This window comes from Mustela lutreola, chromosome 10 (genome assembly GCF_030435805.1).
Source record: "Mustela lutreola isolate mMusLut2 chromosome 10, mMusLut2.pri, whole genome shotgun sequence".
NCBI lineage: Eukaryota > Metazoa > Chordata > Mammalia > Carnivora > Mustelidae > Mustela > Mustela lutreola.
In genome coordinates, this window is record NC_081299.1 from 71,417,659 (window position 1) to 71,436,983 (window position 19,325).

Here is a 19,325-nt window from a genome sequence, read left to right on the forward strand (position 1 = left end):
TCACCGGCATGTCAACCTCTCTCCTGAGGCATTTCCTTTCTTTTTCCGTAGTGCCTAGCAATCACTGTGTGCCGACTCATGGTTTGGGTGTTTTCCTTGATGCGATTCATTTAATACTCAACATCCTGGAAGGTAGGTACTATCATCACCCTCACTTTATAGAGAAAGGTACTAAGAAAAAGAGAGGTTAAGTAATTTGTTCAAGATCACATGCATAGTGACTAGAATCAAGACCCAGACCCAGGCAGTCTGGCTCTAGACATGGGTCCTAAGGACTGGGAACACACGGCCTCTCCTAAGACGTGTGCAGTCAGCACCTGCTGAACAAAAAGGCAAAGCTCTAGGATATACCGCATAGGACTGAATGCTCAAGAGTCTTCTGGAGCTCTTTCTTCCCATCACCCCACTTAAATACCCCCAATCCCAAAATAAGGTGTCAAAAATTGTCCATGATCCATCGTGAGCAAGGAGGTGACATACTTACTAGAACCAGATATGTTCAAGTCTTTACATTCTTCAATTTTAGCTTCACTGTCAAAATAGATCTTGATCTTGCCACTGTGAGCTTTATTGTCAAAGGTGATCTGGAGACACAAATGCACGGCAAGGTTACTGCCCAGCAGAAAGTATGGCCCACTGGAGCAACTCTGCTTCAAACACCACTGGCATTCACACAGCACACGGATTCCAGAACAATGATACTGATGAAAATGCCCTCGTCACATGATTCCTTCCCACGTTTCTGTTACTAATGAAGAAATAGGGCCCAAAAGGTGAACACGTGCAGTTATAATCAATCACATTCGGGTTCAGAGAAATCTGAGAGCATAACAACTAACCAGTCCTCGGAACAAAACCAAGATTCACCAGTCTTTGACAAGAGAACACACTGATCTCATTTACTATACCGACTGGAATTTAAAAGCATTTGCTTCAACTTAGTCCTTTGGGAATGAAATGTTAGGTCTACGCTAGGATGGAAATTATTTTTCTGTTTGCTTCAAATGCTACAATGCTTTCAGAAGTGACAAAGATTGCTCCCAGGCTGCAGGCTGAATTTAAGATTTCCAAACAGCCTCAACCTTCCACTTATATTTCAGTCATGTTGTTTACAAGTGGAAGAGCAGAAGATCTTAAGGCTTGAGAGCAGTATTTGGGGGGCTTTCCCGAGGGAGGACGAGGCTGTGCATGCGCCAGGGTTAGTGGGGGTGTTCTCACAGGCCACAGGCCCTGAAGTGGGGCTCACAGGTCTAATTCTCAAGCCTCTTGTTTGGTTGGAGGGATATTCTTGGATTACAAGGAGTGTGGCTCATGGGGCGAGATGCTGGGGCACCTGTGGATTTCATTACTGATCCCCTACACATGCAGCTCTACAAGCTCTCTGACTGTGAGTACTGGGGGTTTTTGCATTGTGTTCTGTAATATGTAGGACACCCCAGGGAGATTAATCATACTCCTCTGTGCCAGAGACATTCTTCCTCACCACATGTCAAGATTTAGAATTACTTTTATTTCTTTGTGTACGTGTTTTCCAGGCAAGCTCTTCCACTAGGCTGTAAGTTTCCTGAGGACCATTGCACCCTGACATTGTGGCCGTGTCTGGTGCGTAGGGGGCACTCATTCCATACTGACTGGCTGTTGTTGAACAGAGCACTCCTCTGAATTGCTAAAGGGTGGTCAGACAACTGTTGGCTTAGCCTTTGGTTTTTCCCTCTATAAACGGGATCGAAAGAGGGAGGGTAAGAGGGAACGTTCAAGGAACGAGAGGGCCAGTTACTCTCCCCACAGAAGCGTACACTCTCCTCTAGTGCACGTGCCTCCCCTCAAAATAAAAAAAACAACAACTAATCCTTTGCAGACTGGCCCTCAGATCAAGTGGAGAGAGGGAGCACTTTCTGCCTAGGGGTTTGAAAACATTTGCTATAACAGTTGCAAAGATCTTCCTCTGAAAGTAGCAGAAACATCAGAAACACTCAAAACACTTGTCATCAACTTTTTTTCCCTAATATATTATGGGAGTACTAGGTTAAAGCTAATTTTGAAAATTTCTGGTTTTAAAATGTTGGAAAGGGTTTGGTTCATTTTCCCAAGGAATGGTCTCTGGACCAACAGCACTAGAAAGTGTCATTAAGTTGTTTTAAACACAACTACCCCTAACACATCTCTTAGAGGCTGGTGTGTTTTCCACTTGGTATCTGCAATAGGGGGAAATCTTTGTGCTATTTTGTAACCTTTCTGTTAGTCTGATGCTTTTTCAAAACCAAAAAATAAAATAAAATGAAAAAGAAAAAGAAAGAAACTTAGTTTTGGCATCTGCAATAGGAGTAGAGAAAAATAATAAAAACCTTTAGTATGACAAGACACTTGCCGTGTTCTGAAAGACGTAACAGTCTGGTAACTCTCGGGAATGAATTGTCTGTAGGTCAATGCCTTTGAGGTGAAAGGAAATTTCAACTTGTAAGAGCCTGGATAAGAAATATTACAAGGTATAAATTGTCATAGTCTTACTCTCCTACTCTGCTTCCCCACCCCTGTCTCCTGGGAAATGAGATTGAAAAACATATTTACCGATAAAATTCCAGTCTGAAGAATGACGAGTTCTTCCAGTCCTGAGGGGACTTGGAGAGGTCTAAGTGAACACAGTCTAGAGCAATGAAACAACAAGAAGGATTGTTTCAGGCAACAATCAAATGCTATAAGTAGTGGGGCTAGGTGTGCTGAGAAGCAGGACACTTAAAAGTTCCAAAGTATCTTCCCACAAAATCCGTATTCATTGTAACAAGACCTGTAACTTGAAAGGGAAGAACCTGGAGATACACCCTAACCACATAATCACAGTTAACATCACCAGTAATGGGATAAAGAGACATCATGAACCTCCTGAAATAACGTGCTATGTGGTATTCTCCCCGCAAATGCATAATAACCTCCATCAAGTCATAAAGAAATAGAAAAACCCAGGTGAGGAACATTCTACTCTTTTAAAATGTCAAGGTCATTGAAAAAAAAAAAAAGTGCTCAGGAATTTCATTTTGCTCCAGATTAAAGGAGATTAAAGTGACTTGACAAGTAAATGTATTATGTGATCCTGGCCCAGGGAGGTGCCAGGGGGTGGGGAGGGCCCATGGCGATGGTGGGAGGGAGGGGGATGCGCAGGCAGTTTTCTTTTTCTGTAAAGAACAGGACAATGGGTGATATGTGAATAGGGTTTGGAGATTACAGTACTGTATCCAGGTTCCCTGGTGCTTTTGAGCACTGTATGGTGGTTATGTAAGAGAATGTTCTTGTCTAGGGGAAATGCATATTGAAGTATTTAGAGGTAAAGAGACATCAAGTCTGTACCTTATTCTCATACATTTCAGGAGAAATATTTATACATTGGAAGAATGATAAAACAAAAGTGGTAAAATGTTAGCCTTTGTAAAATCTAGATGAAAAGTATACCAGGAAATCTTTGTGCTATTTTGCAACCTTTCTGTTAAGTCTGATGCTTTTTCAAAACCCAAAAATAAAATAAAATAAAAAAGAGAAAAGAAAGGAACTTAGGTTTTACTCAAGTAAAAGCAAGTTATGAGCTGTAAACTATAAAAGAACAATTCTAAGAGCCTCCCATAAAAATAGTCTCGTCCTTGGGTAGCTCAACACCTTGGCAGGAAAGCAAGGAGGTCTAGAAATGGTGAATGCTTTTCAAGGTCACAAAGCCCTGACACAGAACAGGGGGAAGCCAGCCTGGCTGACTCTTGCCGAGGCTGTTGCTGCCCCTTCATGCTGCCTTTGGAATGGAGAAGTTGGGGCTGCGGCAGTGTCTAGTACCCAGGAGGTTCTTGAGAACCTTGGTAGACTTGATGGCTGATTCTTTAAGCATCTTCTCCTGCTGCGCCTGGAGTAGCAATGACTCCCATCACTAAACAGGACATGACCTCGACTTAGCCACCTCGCCTGACTGAACACCAGTTTCGTCAGATGTAAAGTAAAAGCCAAACTGATGATTTTTAAGGTCCTTCCACGTCTCACATTCTTATTGGAAGACAAAGTAAAAGAAAATAAAACATTTAAAGTGATTTAAGTGGCTGGATTTTGAAAAGAGAAGGAACATGTTCAAAATCTATGTGCCACATTCTGTCCAAGGTCTCTTTTTCCTGTATTTCACTCATTCTAAGATATTTTTTTTCACTTTTGAATACCTCTGAAACAGAAGAGTTTTAATATTTATACTTATATTTAACAATGTTAATGGCACCTTAGATTCAGAGAAATATCATAGCATTTGTTAATTTTATACTTTATGTAAAATTCATCTTGTAAAAGTCTATTTGGTTATTCAAGTCTTGTAATTCTAAATATGGAGTTACATTCCTCTAAATGCACATTCAAGACTCTCTGAGATCTGGGTGATCTTGTGTTACAGTCACTGCTAATGAGGACACCAAGCACCTTTTGGCAATAAAATCGAAGCACTGGGTTTTGGGTTTTTATTTAAGGACAGCAAAAGCCTTAAATAAAACATCAAACCTCAAACAGAACGAACTGGTATTAGTGTAGCAGCCTCAGCACTCAGAGAATCTCATTTACAAGGCAGAATACTCCAGCAAATGAAATAACGATGCTCTTAGAGATAAAGGGAAGGTAGAGTTTACATGTTCTTACAACAACAGGGAAAATGACGAAATGCTCGTAAGTCTCAGGCTGAGAACATGTGGAAATGAGAACATGAATTCAAAATCTGTGTCACAGAAGACAAAGCACTACTGTAGTAAAATGATAGCAATCTAAATGCTGTAAAAACATTTTTTTTTAAAGATTTTATTTTTTTATTTGACAGACAGAGATCACAAGTAGGCAGAAAGGCAGGCAGAGAGAGAGGAGGAAGCAGGCTCCCTGCGGAGCAGAGAGCCCCATGCGGGGCTTGATCCCAAGACCCTGGGATCATGACCTGAGCTGAAGGCAGAGGCTTTAACCCACTGAGCCACCCAGGTGCCCCTGTAAAAACATTTTTAAAAAGAGAAATTTATAACAGTCCCCCCAATGAGGGTAAACTCTAAAGCTATAGATCTAGAAGAATGATATGCCCATAGAATGACTTAAGGGAAACTCTAGCTTGAAGGGCACATTTCTTTTTTTTTTTTTTTTTTTTAAAGATTTTATTTATTTATCAGAGAGAGAGAGCACAGGCAGACAGAATGGCAGGCAGAGGCAGAGGGAGAAGCAGGCTCCCCGTTGAGCAAGGAGCCCGATGTGGGACTCGATCCCAGGACGCTGGGATCATGACCTGAGCCGAAGGCAGCTGCTTAACCAACTGAGCCACCCAGGCGTCCCTGAAGGGCACATTTCATCATGCAATTAAATAGAGACCCGCCAAGGAAGTGGGCATGGATGGTGACCTCTGCATTTAGCATACCGAAGGATAACTCTTAATAACAAAGATGATGCAAAATTCATGCATAGGTAATCTAGAACAGCTTCTGCTAGTTCACCCACATAAACTGTAACACCCCACCAACCCCTATTCCCATCATGTGCAGGCTTCCTCCAACATATCTGAGAAAAAAGTCTAAGATCCAGTATAAGGCATTCTAAGAGTATTCTTTACATCTTTTCAATAGATATGTCAAAGGGTTCTCTTTGATGAGTCACATTTCCTAAGTCAAAAATACAATTAACTTGCTCATCTCTCTTAAAATAAAGTCAAAGTAATAACCAACTTCTCTCCATTTGGTTAAAACTATTCCAGATTCTGATAGAAGGAAAACAAACAAGGACACCACTGCCTGGGGTTCAGGTAAGAAATCCTACTCTCTGGCACTACCTGTCCTACGCAGCCACTGACACTGACTCTGGCCACATTTCTTTAATCGATTTTCCAAGAAAAATCAGTTGAGAAAAATGATGTAAGAATCACTGGAAAAATAGTTGTAAGCATGTTTTTAAGAGGACAAGAGGTACTTCAAGGCTGCTGACCACAGAACCACACTGCAGACACCTAGATGACCTCTCAAAGCACCCTGTGACCCTTGGTGGTGCTGCTTAAGGGCTGCTTCTTTCAGGGTTAAGAGCATGGGACACACTGACTCATGAAGAGATTCTCAGTGGGCAGCTTGTGGAAACAGACTCAGAACCTCTATTTGAGAGATGTGTTCTTTGATTATTTTACCAAAGTGTAAGATGGGATTATAGGAAGTACCGTCAAATGCATTGTGTGATGCTCTCTTAATAAAACTATTCCACATTTAAACTGCTCCTAGGACCCCCCCCCCCACCACTCCTGAACTGTTAGCTTCTTGAGGAGTCATGATGATGAATCTTGGTAGTACAGAACCCCAGTACATGAAACAGGAAGTGACTTGGGCATGACAGGTTCTACACCAGAGATTTGTTGAATGAATGGCAAAACCCCCAGAGCCTTAAGTCAACCACTTTGCACTTACATACAGTGTTTTTAAATTCTTAACAGAGTGGCACAAAATACTTCTACTTGATTAGATATTAACTTTTTGCAAAACAACTTCCTCAAAGAGAAAATGAGTTGCTAACCCCAATTTATCTTTGTAGAACATTAATGTGGTTAACATATAATTCAAGAGTACCAAGCATTTTAACATACATTATTTATAAATAGACTCTTTTTTTTTTTCAAAAGCCCAATTGTTGAGGAAAAACCTCAACAAACATTTACCTCAATCCCCAATAATCTTGAGTGGTACAAGAAGTTCCAAAAATGCTCCCCAGTCCTAACTCAGTAGACCTGCAGCTCCCTGAGGCAAAGCCCTTTGCAGGCATATATTCAAGCCTCAATGAAGTTAGCTGTCACAAAAGCAACATGGGTCCATTTGTGTCATCAGCACATGAGGGGATGTTTGTTCTTTCCACAGAAGACCATAAGAATATATAATGAAATTATCTGTGTGTTACCTTTTTCAATGTCGCTGTCAATATTCAGTGTCTCATTAGAAGGAAACATGGTCCCTTTCTTGTAATGTTGCTTACAGACTTTTAAGCCAATTCTGTTGTCTTCATTTTCTCCATAACCAAGGGTCCCCAGGGATATGTTCTTTAGTTGACGATACTGTTAAAAATAGTTAAATAAAAATAATACAGGCTTTTAAGGATCTCATCAGAAGTTACAGTATATGGAATACACTTTTAGCTATTTTAAATTGTTTCTATCAATCCTTCAACAGAACTCCCCTGTGTAAAATACCACAAGGTAATTTTCTCATGGTTGGGCAGGAAACACACTGTCTGACGCTAACGTAAACATGCTGACAGATGCCCCTCCCCCACCCCACTGCAGTGACGGCCAAAGCCGGGGTGCTGTGGCCTCACAGCAGAGTACTGTCTCCTGGTGCCAAGCCCCACCTTCCCAGCCACCCTGGCCTCCAGGCGTTTCTTGGAGCTTGCCAGGCACATTCCTGCTTGAGCCTTCGCTGTTGCCCCTGCCTAGAACCCTGTGTTACTTATCTGCTGGGCTCACCCCTTCAGATCTTGAGTCAAAAATTACCACTCTGGTGAGGTCTTCTCTTACCGTGCAAGTAGCAAACATCCATCCCCAGCGCACAGGCTCCCGCAGGCACTGCCCTTCTCCTCCCCTGCTTTATTTCACAGCACCATCACTTTCTGACACATCACTGAAGACCCAAGCCATCTACTCCCCACAGCTCACATTAGCACAACTGGCCTTGGCTTATATGAACTTACAGTGGCTCTCATCAAATGACTTTACCATTCGCCAGCCTGCACTAAGAGGGTTAAGAGGGCTTTCCTAGCTCCCACCTTTCATTAACATGACTTTACTATTCTGGGAAACTTTTTATTTTCTTTTTTGAGAGGGGGAGGGTGTGGAATCTTAAGCAGGCTCCATGCCCACCCCTACCCGTGGCAGTGGAGCCCAACTGGGACTTGAGCTCAAGACCCTAAGATGAGATCATGACCGGCAGAGAAATCAAGAGCTGGACATTTAACCGACAGAGCCACCCTGGCGCCCCATACCAGAAAAATACTGCCCAGAAACATAAGTTACAAATAACCCTACTGTTCATTTCAGGAATATCCAAACCAACCCATTTAAGCAGATAATCAGTTTGATGATTGAGTCTAATAAATCCAAGACTTTTTGAAACCATGCCTCTCTCCCCAAAACCCTCGCCTTCTTGTGCCCTCTAATCCAAAACTATTACATCCTATCTTTACCCAATTCTAACTGAGCTCCCCTCACACTGAAAGACCCACCCTATGTCGTCTTCAAAATGTGTATTTGGACTTTGCCCTCTTTACCCAAGGAGCTAAGGAGAAGGATCCAGGGACCATCTCCCCTACCTCTGTAAGCAATAAGCTCAGTTTTGCTTATCAACGTGTTTTCCTGGTGGTGTTTTCGGGGAGCTAGCACTCAGTGCTATCCATTTCACCTCTCATTTGTCTGGTTCTCTCCTCTACAATGAAGTTCTGTAAGAACAGGGCTTTTGTCCATTTTATTCATGAGGCATTCCCAGTGTCTAGCACAGTATCTCGTGTATTGTAGGCACCCAAATATTTCTTGAATGAATGAGAAAAGAAAAAAGAAGAATAATGATTTCTCGCCCCTAAATGCTTTCTTCAGGCCTATCAATCTGGCTTCTCAATACTAGCTTAGATACAACTATATCCTATCCTCCATATTCTTAAGATCCAGTTCGGCTTATTAATGCTAAGACACCGATGTTGAGACACTGGAGTCATAGATTTGGTATCTCCTTCATCAAAACTTCTGAGATTATAAATCCCCTCTCGGCAATTTGAACTTGGGGGAAAGTAATCTCCCAAAGGTAGTGGGTGTAAAGGGATAAATAAAATACACAAATCTTGAAGAAGAAACTTAAATAAGCAAAATCTATCATGTGGAAATGTAGTTAGAGAAATAGAAATGAACTTTTTTGGGCAGGCAAGGCAAAATTTAAATTAGAATATTTTAATACATGTATAATATTTTTTTGCTAAAAACAACCAAGTATCAACATATTTGTAAAGTGTAGGTCATTCACAACAAAACACTTGCCTGACTTAGAGCAAAAAAGATGCTCTCATAGACATCCTCCTGGGTATACACACTGCAACTGTAGTCATCTTCATCCGTGCCAGAATAGCCTTTTAAAAACAAGTGCTTAAAAGCAACAGTGTTCTCTTCTTTGAAAGCAACCACCATCTGGTTACTTAAACCAAAACGAACAAGCTAGAAAAGAAAATCAAATAGGAAGATGTGATTTTTCCATTTACCAGGGCAGGCAAATACATTCTTATTATCATCAACCCCTGCCTGGAAACCTCAGTCAGGGTTTACTGACTCTATTTATGTCCAAATACAAGTCCCCCCAAAGAAAATCCTCATTAAACTCATCACCAAGTCAAAATAGTGTAAAATTAGAGAAAATTACCACTCCCAGTGACTGCCAACCCTACTGGTCTTTAATGAAGGAGAAAAAGGAGAAATTCAAATCAGTGAAGTCAGAATCCATTTTTTGTATACTTCAGCTTCAAATTAATCGTCTTAAAAACTGATGTACTCAATAAAATAAGTCATTTTTGTTGATTTAACATTTAGAAATTGCAATTATTTTTAAAAACCACAACTATGTTTTATATATAGCTTTTAAGGATGCTTTTTGAAAAGTGAGCTATATGATACTTACTCCAACTAACAGGTAAGAGTTGTCAAAGGAATTAAATGATTCCAGCTCTGCAAGAATTTTTTTAATTTTATTTATTTATTTGTCAGTCAGAGATCACAAGTAGGCAGAGAGGCAGGCAGAGGGAGAGAGGGAAGCAGGCTCTCCGCTGAGCAGAGAGCCCGATGCAGGGCTCAATCCAAGGACCCTGGGATCATGACCTGAGTCAAAGGCAGAGGCCCAACTCACTAAGCCACCCAGGCACCCCTCTGCAAGAACTTTTGTATAAGATTTACACCTAGGAGATCCTGCTCCAAAATGTATAGCATCAAAGCGCCTGAGAGAATTACAGGGCTTGCTTTACCATTCTGAGTTCAAACCCATTCACTGTCAGTAAGCACCCACCTTATTGTGATAAAACTACTTACTCTGCCTTACACTGTATCCTAGTCCAAGCTCAGGCATCAAGGTCTCCCTTTACCAGGAGGGAATGTATTCTTCCTGCCCATCTTGGAATCCAGTAAGTGGGGAAAATTAGCAGGCACTAAATGTGTACCAAAAAAACCCAGGAAATTATACACACACTAACAATCTCTGTCTGTCTGTCTGTCTCTCTGTCACACACACACACACACACACACACACACACACACACACGTAATGGCAGAAGATAAGTCAGTCCTTTCTAAGCTCTGTCCCACACACCCTTCCCCATCTACCTATTTTGTCTCCTCATCTACTTCATAAGACAATAAAAGTCCAAAAATTGTGCCCTAAATCTTTATCCTGGTAAGTCTCCAAAGCAATTTGGGACTGCTTCTTCATGTGTGAAATCAGCAGGTCCAGCTAGACGACTGTGGCGTTTCTGCTATGTGTAGTCACTCCGCGGCTGGCTATGAGAGACTCCATGGCACTGGATCGGACCTCAACTAGTGACACTTTCAGATGAAACACATGGGAATCTGCATATGCAAATATATATACTATTTTTAATGATTTATATTTTTTAGCTTTTAAGTTTTATCTGACTCTTTGAAAAGGCTGAATAATTAAAAAAAAATAGCTACCACTTTTCAGCAACTATTATACTCCAGGTGCTTACGGAACTTCACTATAAGCACTATCTCTGTTACTAACACACCAACTCTAAGTGATGTGACTATGGCTAATCCCCACTTTATGCTTGTGGAAACTGAGATTTAGCCCCATGAAATTGCCCTAAGTCCCCTAACTAGAATGAAAGTCAGGTCTAACTCCAAAGTCACCCTATTGTGCTATACAATTTATCTTTGTTGAAGAATCTGCTTTGGGACTCTTACAGAAAAGAATTTAGGTGCTGGCTTTCGAGAACGGCCACTACCGTTTGAGAACAGACTTAGTTGACACTCTAGCATCTGAGCCTCACCAGGTCACATTCCTCAAATACCAAGTCAAAGGATTGAGCAATTGTTAAATCCCAGCTAGTCTAAGGAAAATACCCAGATAAGAAACCCCACATCATCCAGCTGGGCTAGAAATCAAGCGACTGGAAGCCAAAGGTTTTCCAAGCATGTAACATCTGTCAGTGGTAGCTGTAGGAGATGCCAGAAAGGGTCATGTCGCTTTCTGAAAGCCAAAAGTCAACCAGGGAACCAATACATACGATTGTTTCAAGGCCTTATTAAATACTGATGCACAAATGAAAAAAAAAATTGGTATACACACACATGAATTGAGTTCTTCAGTCAAAGTCTGCTGAGTGCTTATTATACGATGTGCGCAAGATCGAGTTGCATGGTGTTGAATCACAACCCTTACCTACTGAGTGTCAGGGACTTTGCCAAAAATTATAATTTTAATAAAATCTAATTTGCCAACACTCTCTGAGGGGGATATTACACTGGGCTCCGCAAGGATAGGATCCCCCTCCCCACTTAGGAACTGAAATAGTGCCTATCACAATGCCAGAGTCAAATACAGAACCCACTGATGAATATAATCCCATTTTACACATGTGCAGCTGAAGTTAGGGAACTTATTCAAGTTGGAACAGCTAGAAAATGTCAGTGAGGTGTCTATTAGGCTTACATATCCCTTCTCTGGACCATCTGGCCCCACTACCTCTCTGAGATGCTGCAAATTTAACTCTAGAAGCAGGGATATTCGACCTACTCCTTCCACATTCACACTTGAGAAAAAACAAAACAAAACAAAACAAAAAAACCACACCAAAAAAATGTGAATGGGGAATGGATAACTTGACCAAGAAAGTGGCATACTATTTGCTGATATTTTAAGCTACCACCTTATTTAAACTCAAAGCTTATCAGCTCAACTTTCGGAACGAGGGAACATGAAGCTGTAATCTCTGCTTGGAACCACTTCATCTGGCAACAGAAACAAGAAATTTCTTCCATTCCATCATTCCTAGAACAAGCTAAGATCTACCTATATGGCCCAGCATCATGTCAGGGTTGGGATTTTTAAAGCATCTGTTAGTAGAGAAGAGAGACCCTCAGGAGGAGATCATAAGTCCCCCTTCTGCTATGGCAGAACCCAATATTCCCCATGGAATAAGATGATGGTTTTGGCCTAATGGTTGACATAAGAATGCACTCTTGCCCCACTAACTAGATCTTAAGATTTGCCAAGACTATGATAGAAAACAGAATAGTTACTCATTAAGTGCACTTTGGCACTTCGTGAAGGTAAGACCTTATTATGAAATCAGTGTAGGAGAAAATATTCTGTACCAGGTAAAAAACAAGATTCTACTCTAATAATGTACACAGAATGGGAAGGAACAAGTAGAACAAGTATGTGGACACCTCCCTCAATATTATAAATTACTGCAGAATAGGAATGTCTTTTTTTTTTTAAGTTTCCTCCTCATCAACCCTGATAAAATGCCACCCATCCCATTAGACTTGAGGATGGAGTGCTAAGAGACAGAAAAAGAGAAAGAGGGACAAGTGGGATCTGAAAGAAGGAAGAAAGGTATCTGTCAAATCTGCTCCAATTAGATATCATCCACGTAGGAAAATTTATTAGAATGGTCCTCCAGCAGGAAAGAACCTAATCCCTCCCAACTTTGTGAGGGAAGACAAGGTGTACCCACACAAGAAGCAAATTATCATTTCCCAGAAATAGTCTATGTTTTAGACCATTATTTAGTCTATATTTGTAGACTATTATTTATACTATATCTTTTAGACTTTTTAAAGATTTATTTATTTATTTATTTGACAGATATCACAAGTAGGCAGAGAGGCAGGCAGCGGGCGGGAAGCAGGCTTCCCACTGAGCAGAAAGCCCAATATGGGGCTCCAACCCAGGACCCTGGGATCATGACCAGAGCCGAAGGCAGAGGCCTTAACCCACTGAGCCACCAAGGTGCCCCCCAGAAGTAGTCTATTTAAAGCAAAAGCATTGAAACAGACAGCAACAGGTAGCAGTGTCCCCAGGAAAACCATGTGGGGAGTGGTCAGGAAAGACCAGCGGGGGACATCCAAGGGCACCTGCAAGATGATGGAGAAAAAGAATCACTCCAGACTTGGTGGAGCAAACAGGGCAGGGATGAGAATCCCTGGGTGCATCCAGCTGGCTGGGATTGGGGAGCAAATAAATGAAAACCCATTGGAAAGGCAAGTCAAAGTAGACTGTGGAAATCTGAATTTCAAGGTACACAGTCAAGATTTTCTTCTGTGGGAAAACAGGTACCACCAAAGATTCTGAGCAGGAGAGTGACCCAATGAAGATATTCTAAGAAAAATTCATTTGATATAAGCATTGAACACACTGGTGTGGGTGTGGACAAGGAAGGATGGCATAAGACAAAGTCTGGAAGCAGACCCGTAAACTTGACTGTATTCCTAGACCACGAACTGAGGAGGACAAGACCCATGCCTGGGATAAAACCAATCTGAAGGTAAGAGTGCAGACCCTAGAGTCAGACCACAGGGCTCCAATCCTACTCTACCACGTATGAACAGAATGGCCATAAGCAAATTAGTTATTCTCTTTGGTCCCATTTCCTCATCCACAAGATGGGAGCAATAACGGACCCACCTCACAGGGGGGCTGTGAGGATGAAATGAATGAATATGCGGACAGCACCTTGCCTGGCATATGGCAAATGCTATGCCACATGTTAGGTTACCTCTCAGCAGCAGTGACGTATTCCCAGCTGTATTCCCAGCAGGACTCACAGCATGGGAGATGCGTCAGACATATCGTAAATTAATCAGATAAGAGTCTGGGCTAGAGAGAGAAGATGGTGAGTATGGTAAAGCACAGTAGACACAGTTTTGAAGGACGAACCCATGAGATTTAGTAGACTTCAGAACAAAGAAGGTAAGTCAAAGATCGGGATGTTCTATGCCTAGATAAGGTGGAGTTTTGGTAACATTTATAGATCAAGAAGCTGAACCGAAAGCTGATTTGGCTAGAGAAGAAATTAGGAAACACTTACAATTAACCAAATGAAAAAGGGGACATTATTTCTCCTTCTTCCAAGTAAGACTAATAATGTACCTACTTTCTAGGATGCCAAGGATGCCGGAATTGAAATTTCAAACCCAAGAATTAAAATGAAAAGATGTTTAAACAGAAAAAGCCAAGCATATACATTTAACGGGGTCCCTATACCTCAACTTTGTTGGGTTTTCTTTTTCAACTTCGTTGTTTCTTTTAAAGCAACTTGGTTATCCTAAAACTTGGTGTAATGGAAAGTATGTCTTTCAGTGAAAAGACTTCTTTATGATCAGAGGAGAAAGATGCAACTTCAGTTACAACAGGAACCTCCTCTCATTTCTAAAACTACACAAAGCTATTTTTAGAAAGGTCTTTATTTTTGTGTTCCAGAAATAACATCTTTATGAACAACATCTTTACACTGATAACAAGATGATTATTTGCCAAGGGAGCCAAATACCCCAGGCTGATCATGTTTTTAGAACGGGCACGCATTTCAAATGTAGTTATCTAGACAGGAGCCTCCCTGAAACAGCTTCCAAACCACAGTCTCAAAAATTAGATGACAACTCTGATGGCTGTTTTGGTCCTGGAGATAAAGTCTCAACAACAAGAAATTCAACCAAAGATCCCAAGGTAGACCTTGTACTCTCCTGACAGGCCCAAGGGTAAGTATTCACTGATCGACTTAGCTACTGATGGAAGGGAAATAGACTTCTGTCAAGTCTCAAATCAAAACAGTCAAAAATGCAATTTCAAAAGTGTATTTGAAAGGAGATGAGAAATTTCAAGAACACATTCACCTGGGATTGAGCAACTTCCTGTAGCCTCATTCAGATACAGAACCCCACCCCACTGCCATATCGATCTGCTATTACATAGACCTACCATTTATCTCTATTTGTAGAGCCTGTGGGAAGATGACCTCAGGATCCCTTACTAAAAGAAGGTCATTATTGAAACTGAACTTCAACCTACCATCTACTAAAGAGGCCTACTAACGGGGCCTTCTAAACTATCGCCAAATTGTGTTGACTCCAGAGTCAACATAATTTCACAGTTCTATGAACTCGAGTGTGGACTTTTCAGAACAAAAGTCAAGGGTGGAACACATGAAAAGAGTTTCATCTTGGGATAAGGGGGAAAAAAACAGCAAACAAACTGATAATATGAATTACCTGTGTGGTGACCATGACTATCTTCAAAATCTGCAATCCCAGCTTCCAAGGAATCTGGTGTCTGGCTCGGTATTTTTCACAAGGGTTCATGAAGTAAAACTTCAGGTCTTCCCTCAGGCATTCTTCTTTCACCTCAGAATCAAGATGAGCCATTGCATTTCTGTCACACAAGATCAATTTTTAAATACAAAGAACATCTTGTTCATCAGAAACTTTCTGAGGGGCACCTGGACAGCTCAATCAGTTAAATGTCTGACTCTTGGTTTCAGTTCAGGCCATGATTTCAGGGTCATGGGATAGAGACCTGTGTTGGGTTACACATTCAACATGGGATCTGCTTGAGATTCTCTCTCTCCCATATGCCCTTCTCCCCACTAGTTCGTTCTCTTTCTCTCTCTCTCTCTCAAATATTTTTTTAAAAAAGAAAGTTTCTGAATAATACTTTCTGTTCATGTTCTTTACCCATCCTTACAAGCAAAATTCTCCCTTCAACCAGTGACATCCTCTTCTCTTTGGAAATTTGAAAATTATTCAGGACCCTCCATCATTTGCCTTCCCACACAATTATCTATCTTGTTCAAAATGGCCACTGTCAAAATGTGTAAGAATAGTATTTTATTTGCAAGATTCATCAATTCCTGTATCTTAACATATAGCATTCACCTGTCACTGGAATATTAACAAAAACTAGAAGGGACACATTCATGATACACCAGGTCTGAAATCGCAGCAACTGAGTATGGACTAACAGAAATAAATTGCTATGAAAATAGAGAATCTTTGTTCTAAAATGTGGTACTAAATGATTATGTCCCTTTTTTGATAATATACTAATGATAATAAGGTTCAAAAATGTAAATACCTTTAAAAACTTAAAATAGTATCTAGTTATGCCTTGTCAGGTATTTGTGTCACTTTACATTAGTAAAGTTTGCTTTTACTATTTTGAGGGCTCCGATCTCAGGAACAGGCATGTGACTCAAGCTAGACCCAAAAGAATGAGTTGTGGTTTCAAGACAGTGACTGTATCTGATGGGAGAGAGGCCTACTAAACTATCGCCAAATTGTGTGTGCAAAACAATCCACTGGCAGTGTAGAAAGTATTAGTACTTCTGTTTTCTTCTTCTTCTTCTTCTTTTTTTTTTTTTTTTTTTTAGAAATTAAGTTTATAGTTTAATTTTTTATTCTAAGTAAACTCTGTGCCCAACAGGGGGCGGAACTCACTACTCCAAGATCAAGGGTCACATGCTCTACTAACTGGGCCAGCCAGGTGCCCCTATTTTATTCTTTATCTAAGAAACAAAAGAAATCTGAACTCTACTAACTCATATAACATATAGGCTAACAGTCATATATAATCACATACAATTTATAAGTAGGTATACACACATTGAGAACAGGTGCTTGACTTTTATCATTGGATACATAATCAAAAAGCCTGGAGATCACAGATTTAAAGGAAAGGCTGTGAGTCTGGAGTTTGCGGAAGACACCTTGCCATCATAGAATAGCGTGCCAGAGAGTGGAGCTAACACAGAACAGACAAGAGACAGACTCTAAACCTAATGATAACACTTGAGTTCTTGGATCCAGCTGTGCCTACAGCCATTCATCCCAAGACCTGCAATGTAAGCTAATGAATACTCTTTGGGGTTTATGCTAGTTTGAGTTAGTCTTGTGCTTCTTACAACAGGAAGTGTCTTGATGGTAAATTTAAGGATTAAATTTTACTAAGTTCAGCCAATCATTCAAGGTACCCATTTCTAGGGAATTTTTATAATTGGGGGTCATTTGGGGGCATCTTTTCACCTGAAATATCTAAATGACCTATTTGTATACTGACTTCAGATCTACATTATCTACCTCAAGTTTTAAAGACTTAAAGGTGGAGGGGGGCAGGGGAGGCATTGCCTGGCTGGCTCATCAGTAGAGCATGCGACACTTGATCTCAGAGTTGTGAGTTCAAGCCCCATGTTGGGTGTGGAGCCTACTTAAAATTTGTAAAAATAAATAAATAAATAATAAGACTAAAAAGGGAAGCGCTTTTAAGGCTTATTTTAAGATTAATTTAAGACTTATACTCAGTGAATAATTTTCTATCTTTAAATTGGTTTTTAGATCTCCTATTTCCAGAATAACGAGTAGGCTAGATTATTTAGAATTTTCCTGCTGTGTAGGCAAAAGGAAGGAAGGAGGGAGGGAGAGAGGGAGGAAAGGAAAAAAGAAAGAAGGAAAAAGGAAGGAAGACGGAGGGGGGGAAGGAAAGAGAAAGGCAAAGGGAAGAAGATGGAGGTTAGAAAGAAGGTCAGAAAAGAAAAAGAAAGAGAAGAGAAAAGACAGGCTGGGTAAAATCCATACAACTCTGGGGAGGCAGATGGAGGAAGTACCTGTAAAAGACTGAGGAGTAAAATGTAGACCAGTAAGTCCTAGAGATCTAATGCACAATATAGTGAATCTAGACAATAATGTTGTATTATAAACATCAAACTTGCTAAAAGACAAGATCTTAATTATTCTCACAGCCAAAAAGAAATGATAATTCTGTGAGGTGAGAGAGGAGCTAACTATTGCTACAGTAGCCACTGTATTACAATATATAAATGTATCAACTCAGTTATATACCTTAAATTTGTACAATGTTATATACCAAGTATATTTCAATTTAAAAAACATATAATACATGGACATTGGGGAGGGTATGTGCTAAGGTGAGTGCTGTGAAGTGTGTAAACCTGGCGATTCACAGACCTGTACCCCTGGGGATAAAAATATATTATATGTTTATAAAAAATAAAAAATATTAAAAAATTAAAATTAAAATAAAAAAATATACATAATAAAGATGTTTCTAAGAACACAGAATGATTTAAGAGCAAGGAACTCCCAGTCTAGCTTGGTGGGATCCTGGAGAAGTGGGAGCCCACTGCCATTCATGCCCACTTAGGCTTCGTCTGCAGCCCCAGGAAAGGGGAAAGAGGGAGCCAGGACTCAGGCCCAAAGCTCACCCACGATCTGACAGGAGACCCTCCTCAAATTGAGACGGGGATCCCCAAAGGGCCACCCTCTCAGAAAAATACCTTGCCTCACAACTACCTGTCCCCAAACTTAGAGGGCTACAGAGAAGGCCAGAGTAGTTTCAAAGTGAGAAAAGAAACAGGAAATTAAAAAAAAAAAAAAGGCCCATCCTGAGAAATGATGCTCACAACACAGCCCTTTGAGCCCCACACCCCGAGGAGTCCAAGAACTTCAAACCATGAGAGCTTGCTCGGTTCAGGAGATCCAGACTGAGCTGTCCTGTCTCCTAGCAAACTCCCACAGAACTCTCCAGAGGTTCATCCCAGGATGTGGCCTCTCTAACACTCTGCCACAGAACCTAAAATAACATTAATCAGCAGGTCGTAATATATAAGCCAGCACATAAGGAAACCAGGTCCCTTGAGCAGTCTACTTAGAGACAGGGACCAGAACCAGGACCAAGTCTATAGGAATCAGACATGGGTTGGAAAGACCATCATGCTCAGTGTATTGGATGATAAGAAGAGGTAAAATTATCTCTAAGACCAATTTGGGAAAAACAAAAACTACTTTTAGAAATGAAAAATCAACAACCACGAGTCTCATCTCAAGAGAACGAGGAGACCTTTGCAATGTGTTTGCCTGCGTCCATTCTAGTCTGCTCTGGATCGGATCAGACCGCCTTACTAGGCATGGTGCTGGGACTGAGCTGGGTGCTCTGGACTCAGTGCTGGAGAGTGCCCCTGACTGCAGATGCTCGGGCTCTGGGAGGAGAGAGAGAGAGAGACCCCTGAGTGCATATTTCCAAGTTACCACATAGCTCCATGAATGTTGTACCCGAGTGTGAAAAGCACTGTGGAAACAGGCCTAACTCTAACACAGGGGTTCACAGGGCCCAAGGGGAAATCCCCTCATAACACACAGGGGGTTAGGGGCACCTGACAGGGAGCACCTAGGTATTTCCCAGAAGAATGTGGTATCTTAACTGTGCCTGACAGCAACATCCTCGGAGGTGAGATTTCAGGCCCTGAGAACATGCCAGAAG

The 19,325-nt window shown here is 41.0% G+C and overlaps 1 protein-coding gene across 1 annotated transcript in view; it reads right to left on the reverse strand.

The window, feature by feature from the left end:
* The window catches only part of MCOLN2 (mucolipin TRP cation channel 2), a 54,245-nt gene that overhangs the window by 21,403 nt on the left and 13,517 nt on the right, over nucleotides 1-19,325 (reverse strand). Inside the window, exons 2-7 of the mRNA XM_059135703.1 lie at nucleotides 15,266-15,425; nucleotides 9,029-9,202; nucleotides 6,910-7,063; nucleotides 2,569-2,644; nucleotides 2,369-2,465; nucleotides 485-584 (exon numbers count right to left, since the gene is read on the reverse strand). Of these exons, the coding sequence (XP_058991686.1) occupies nucleotides 485-584; nucleotides 2,369-2,465; nucleotides 2,569-2,644; nucleotides 6,910-7,063; nucleotides 9,029-9,202; nucleotides 15,266-15,418 (754 nt within the window). The 5' untranslated portion in view covers nucleotides 15,419-15,425. The remainder of the gene's footprint in view (nucleotides 1-484; nucleotides 585-2,368; nucleotides 2,466-2,568; nucleotides 2,645-6,909; nucleotides 7,064-9,028; nucleotides 9,203-15,265; nucleotides 15,426-19,325) is intronic.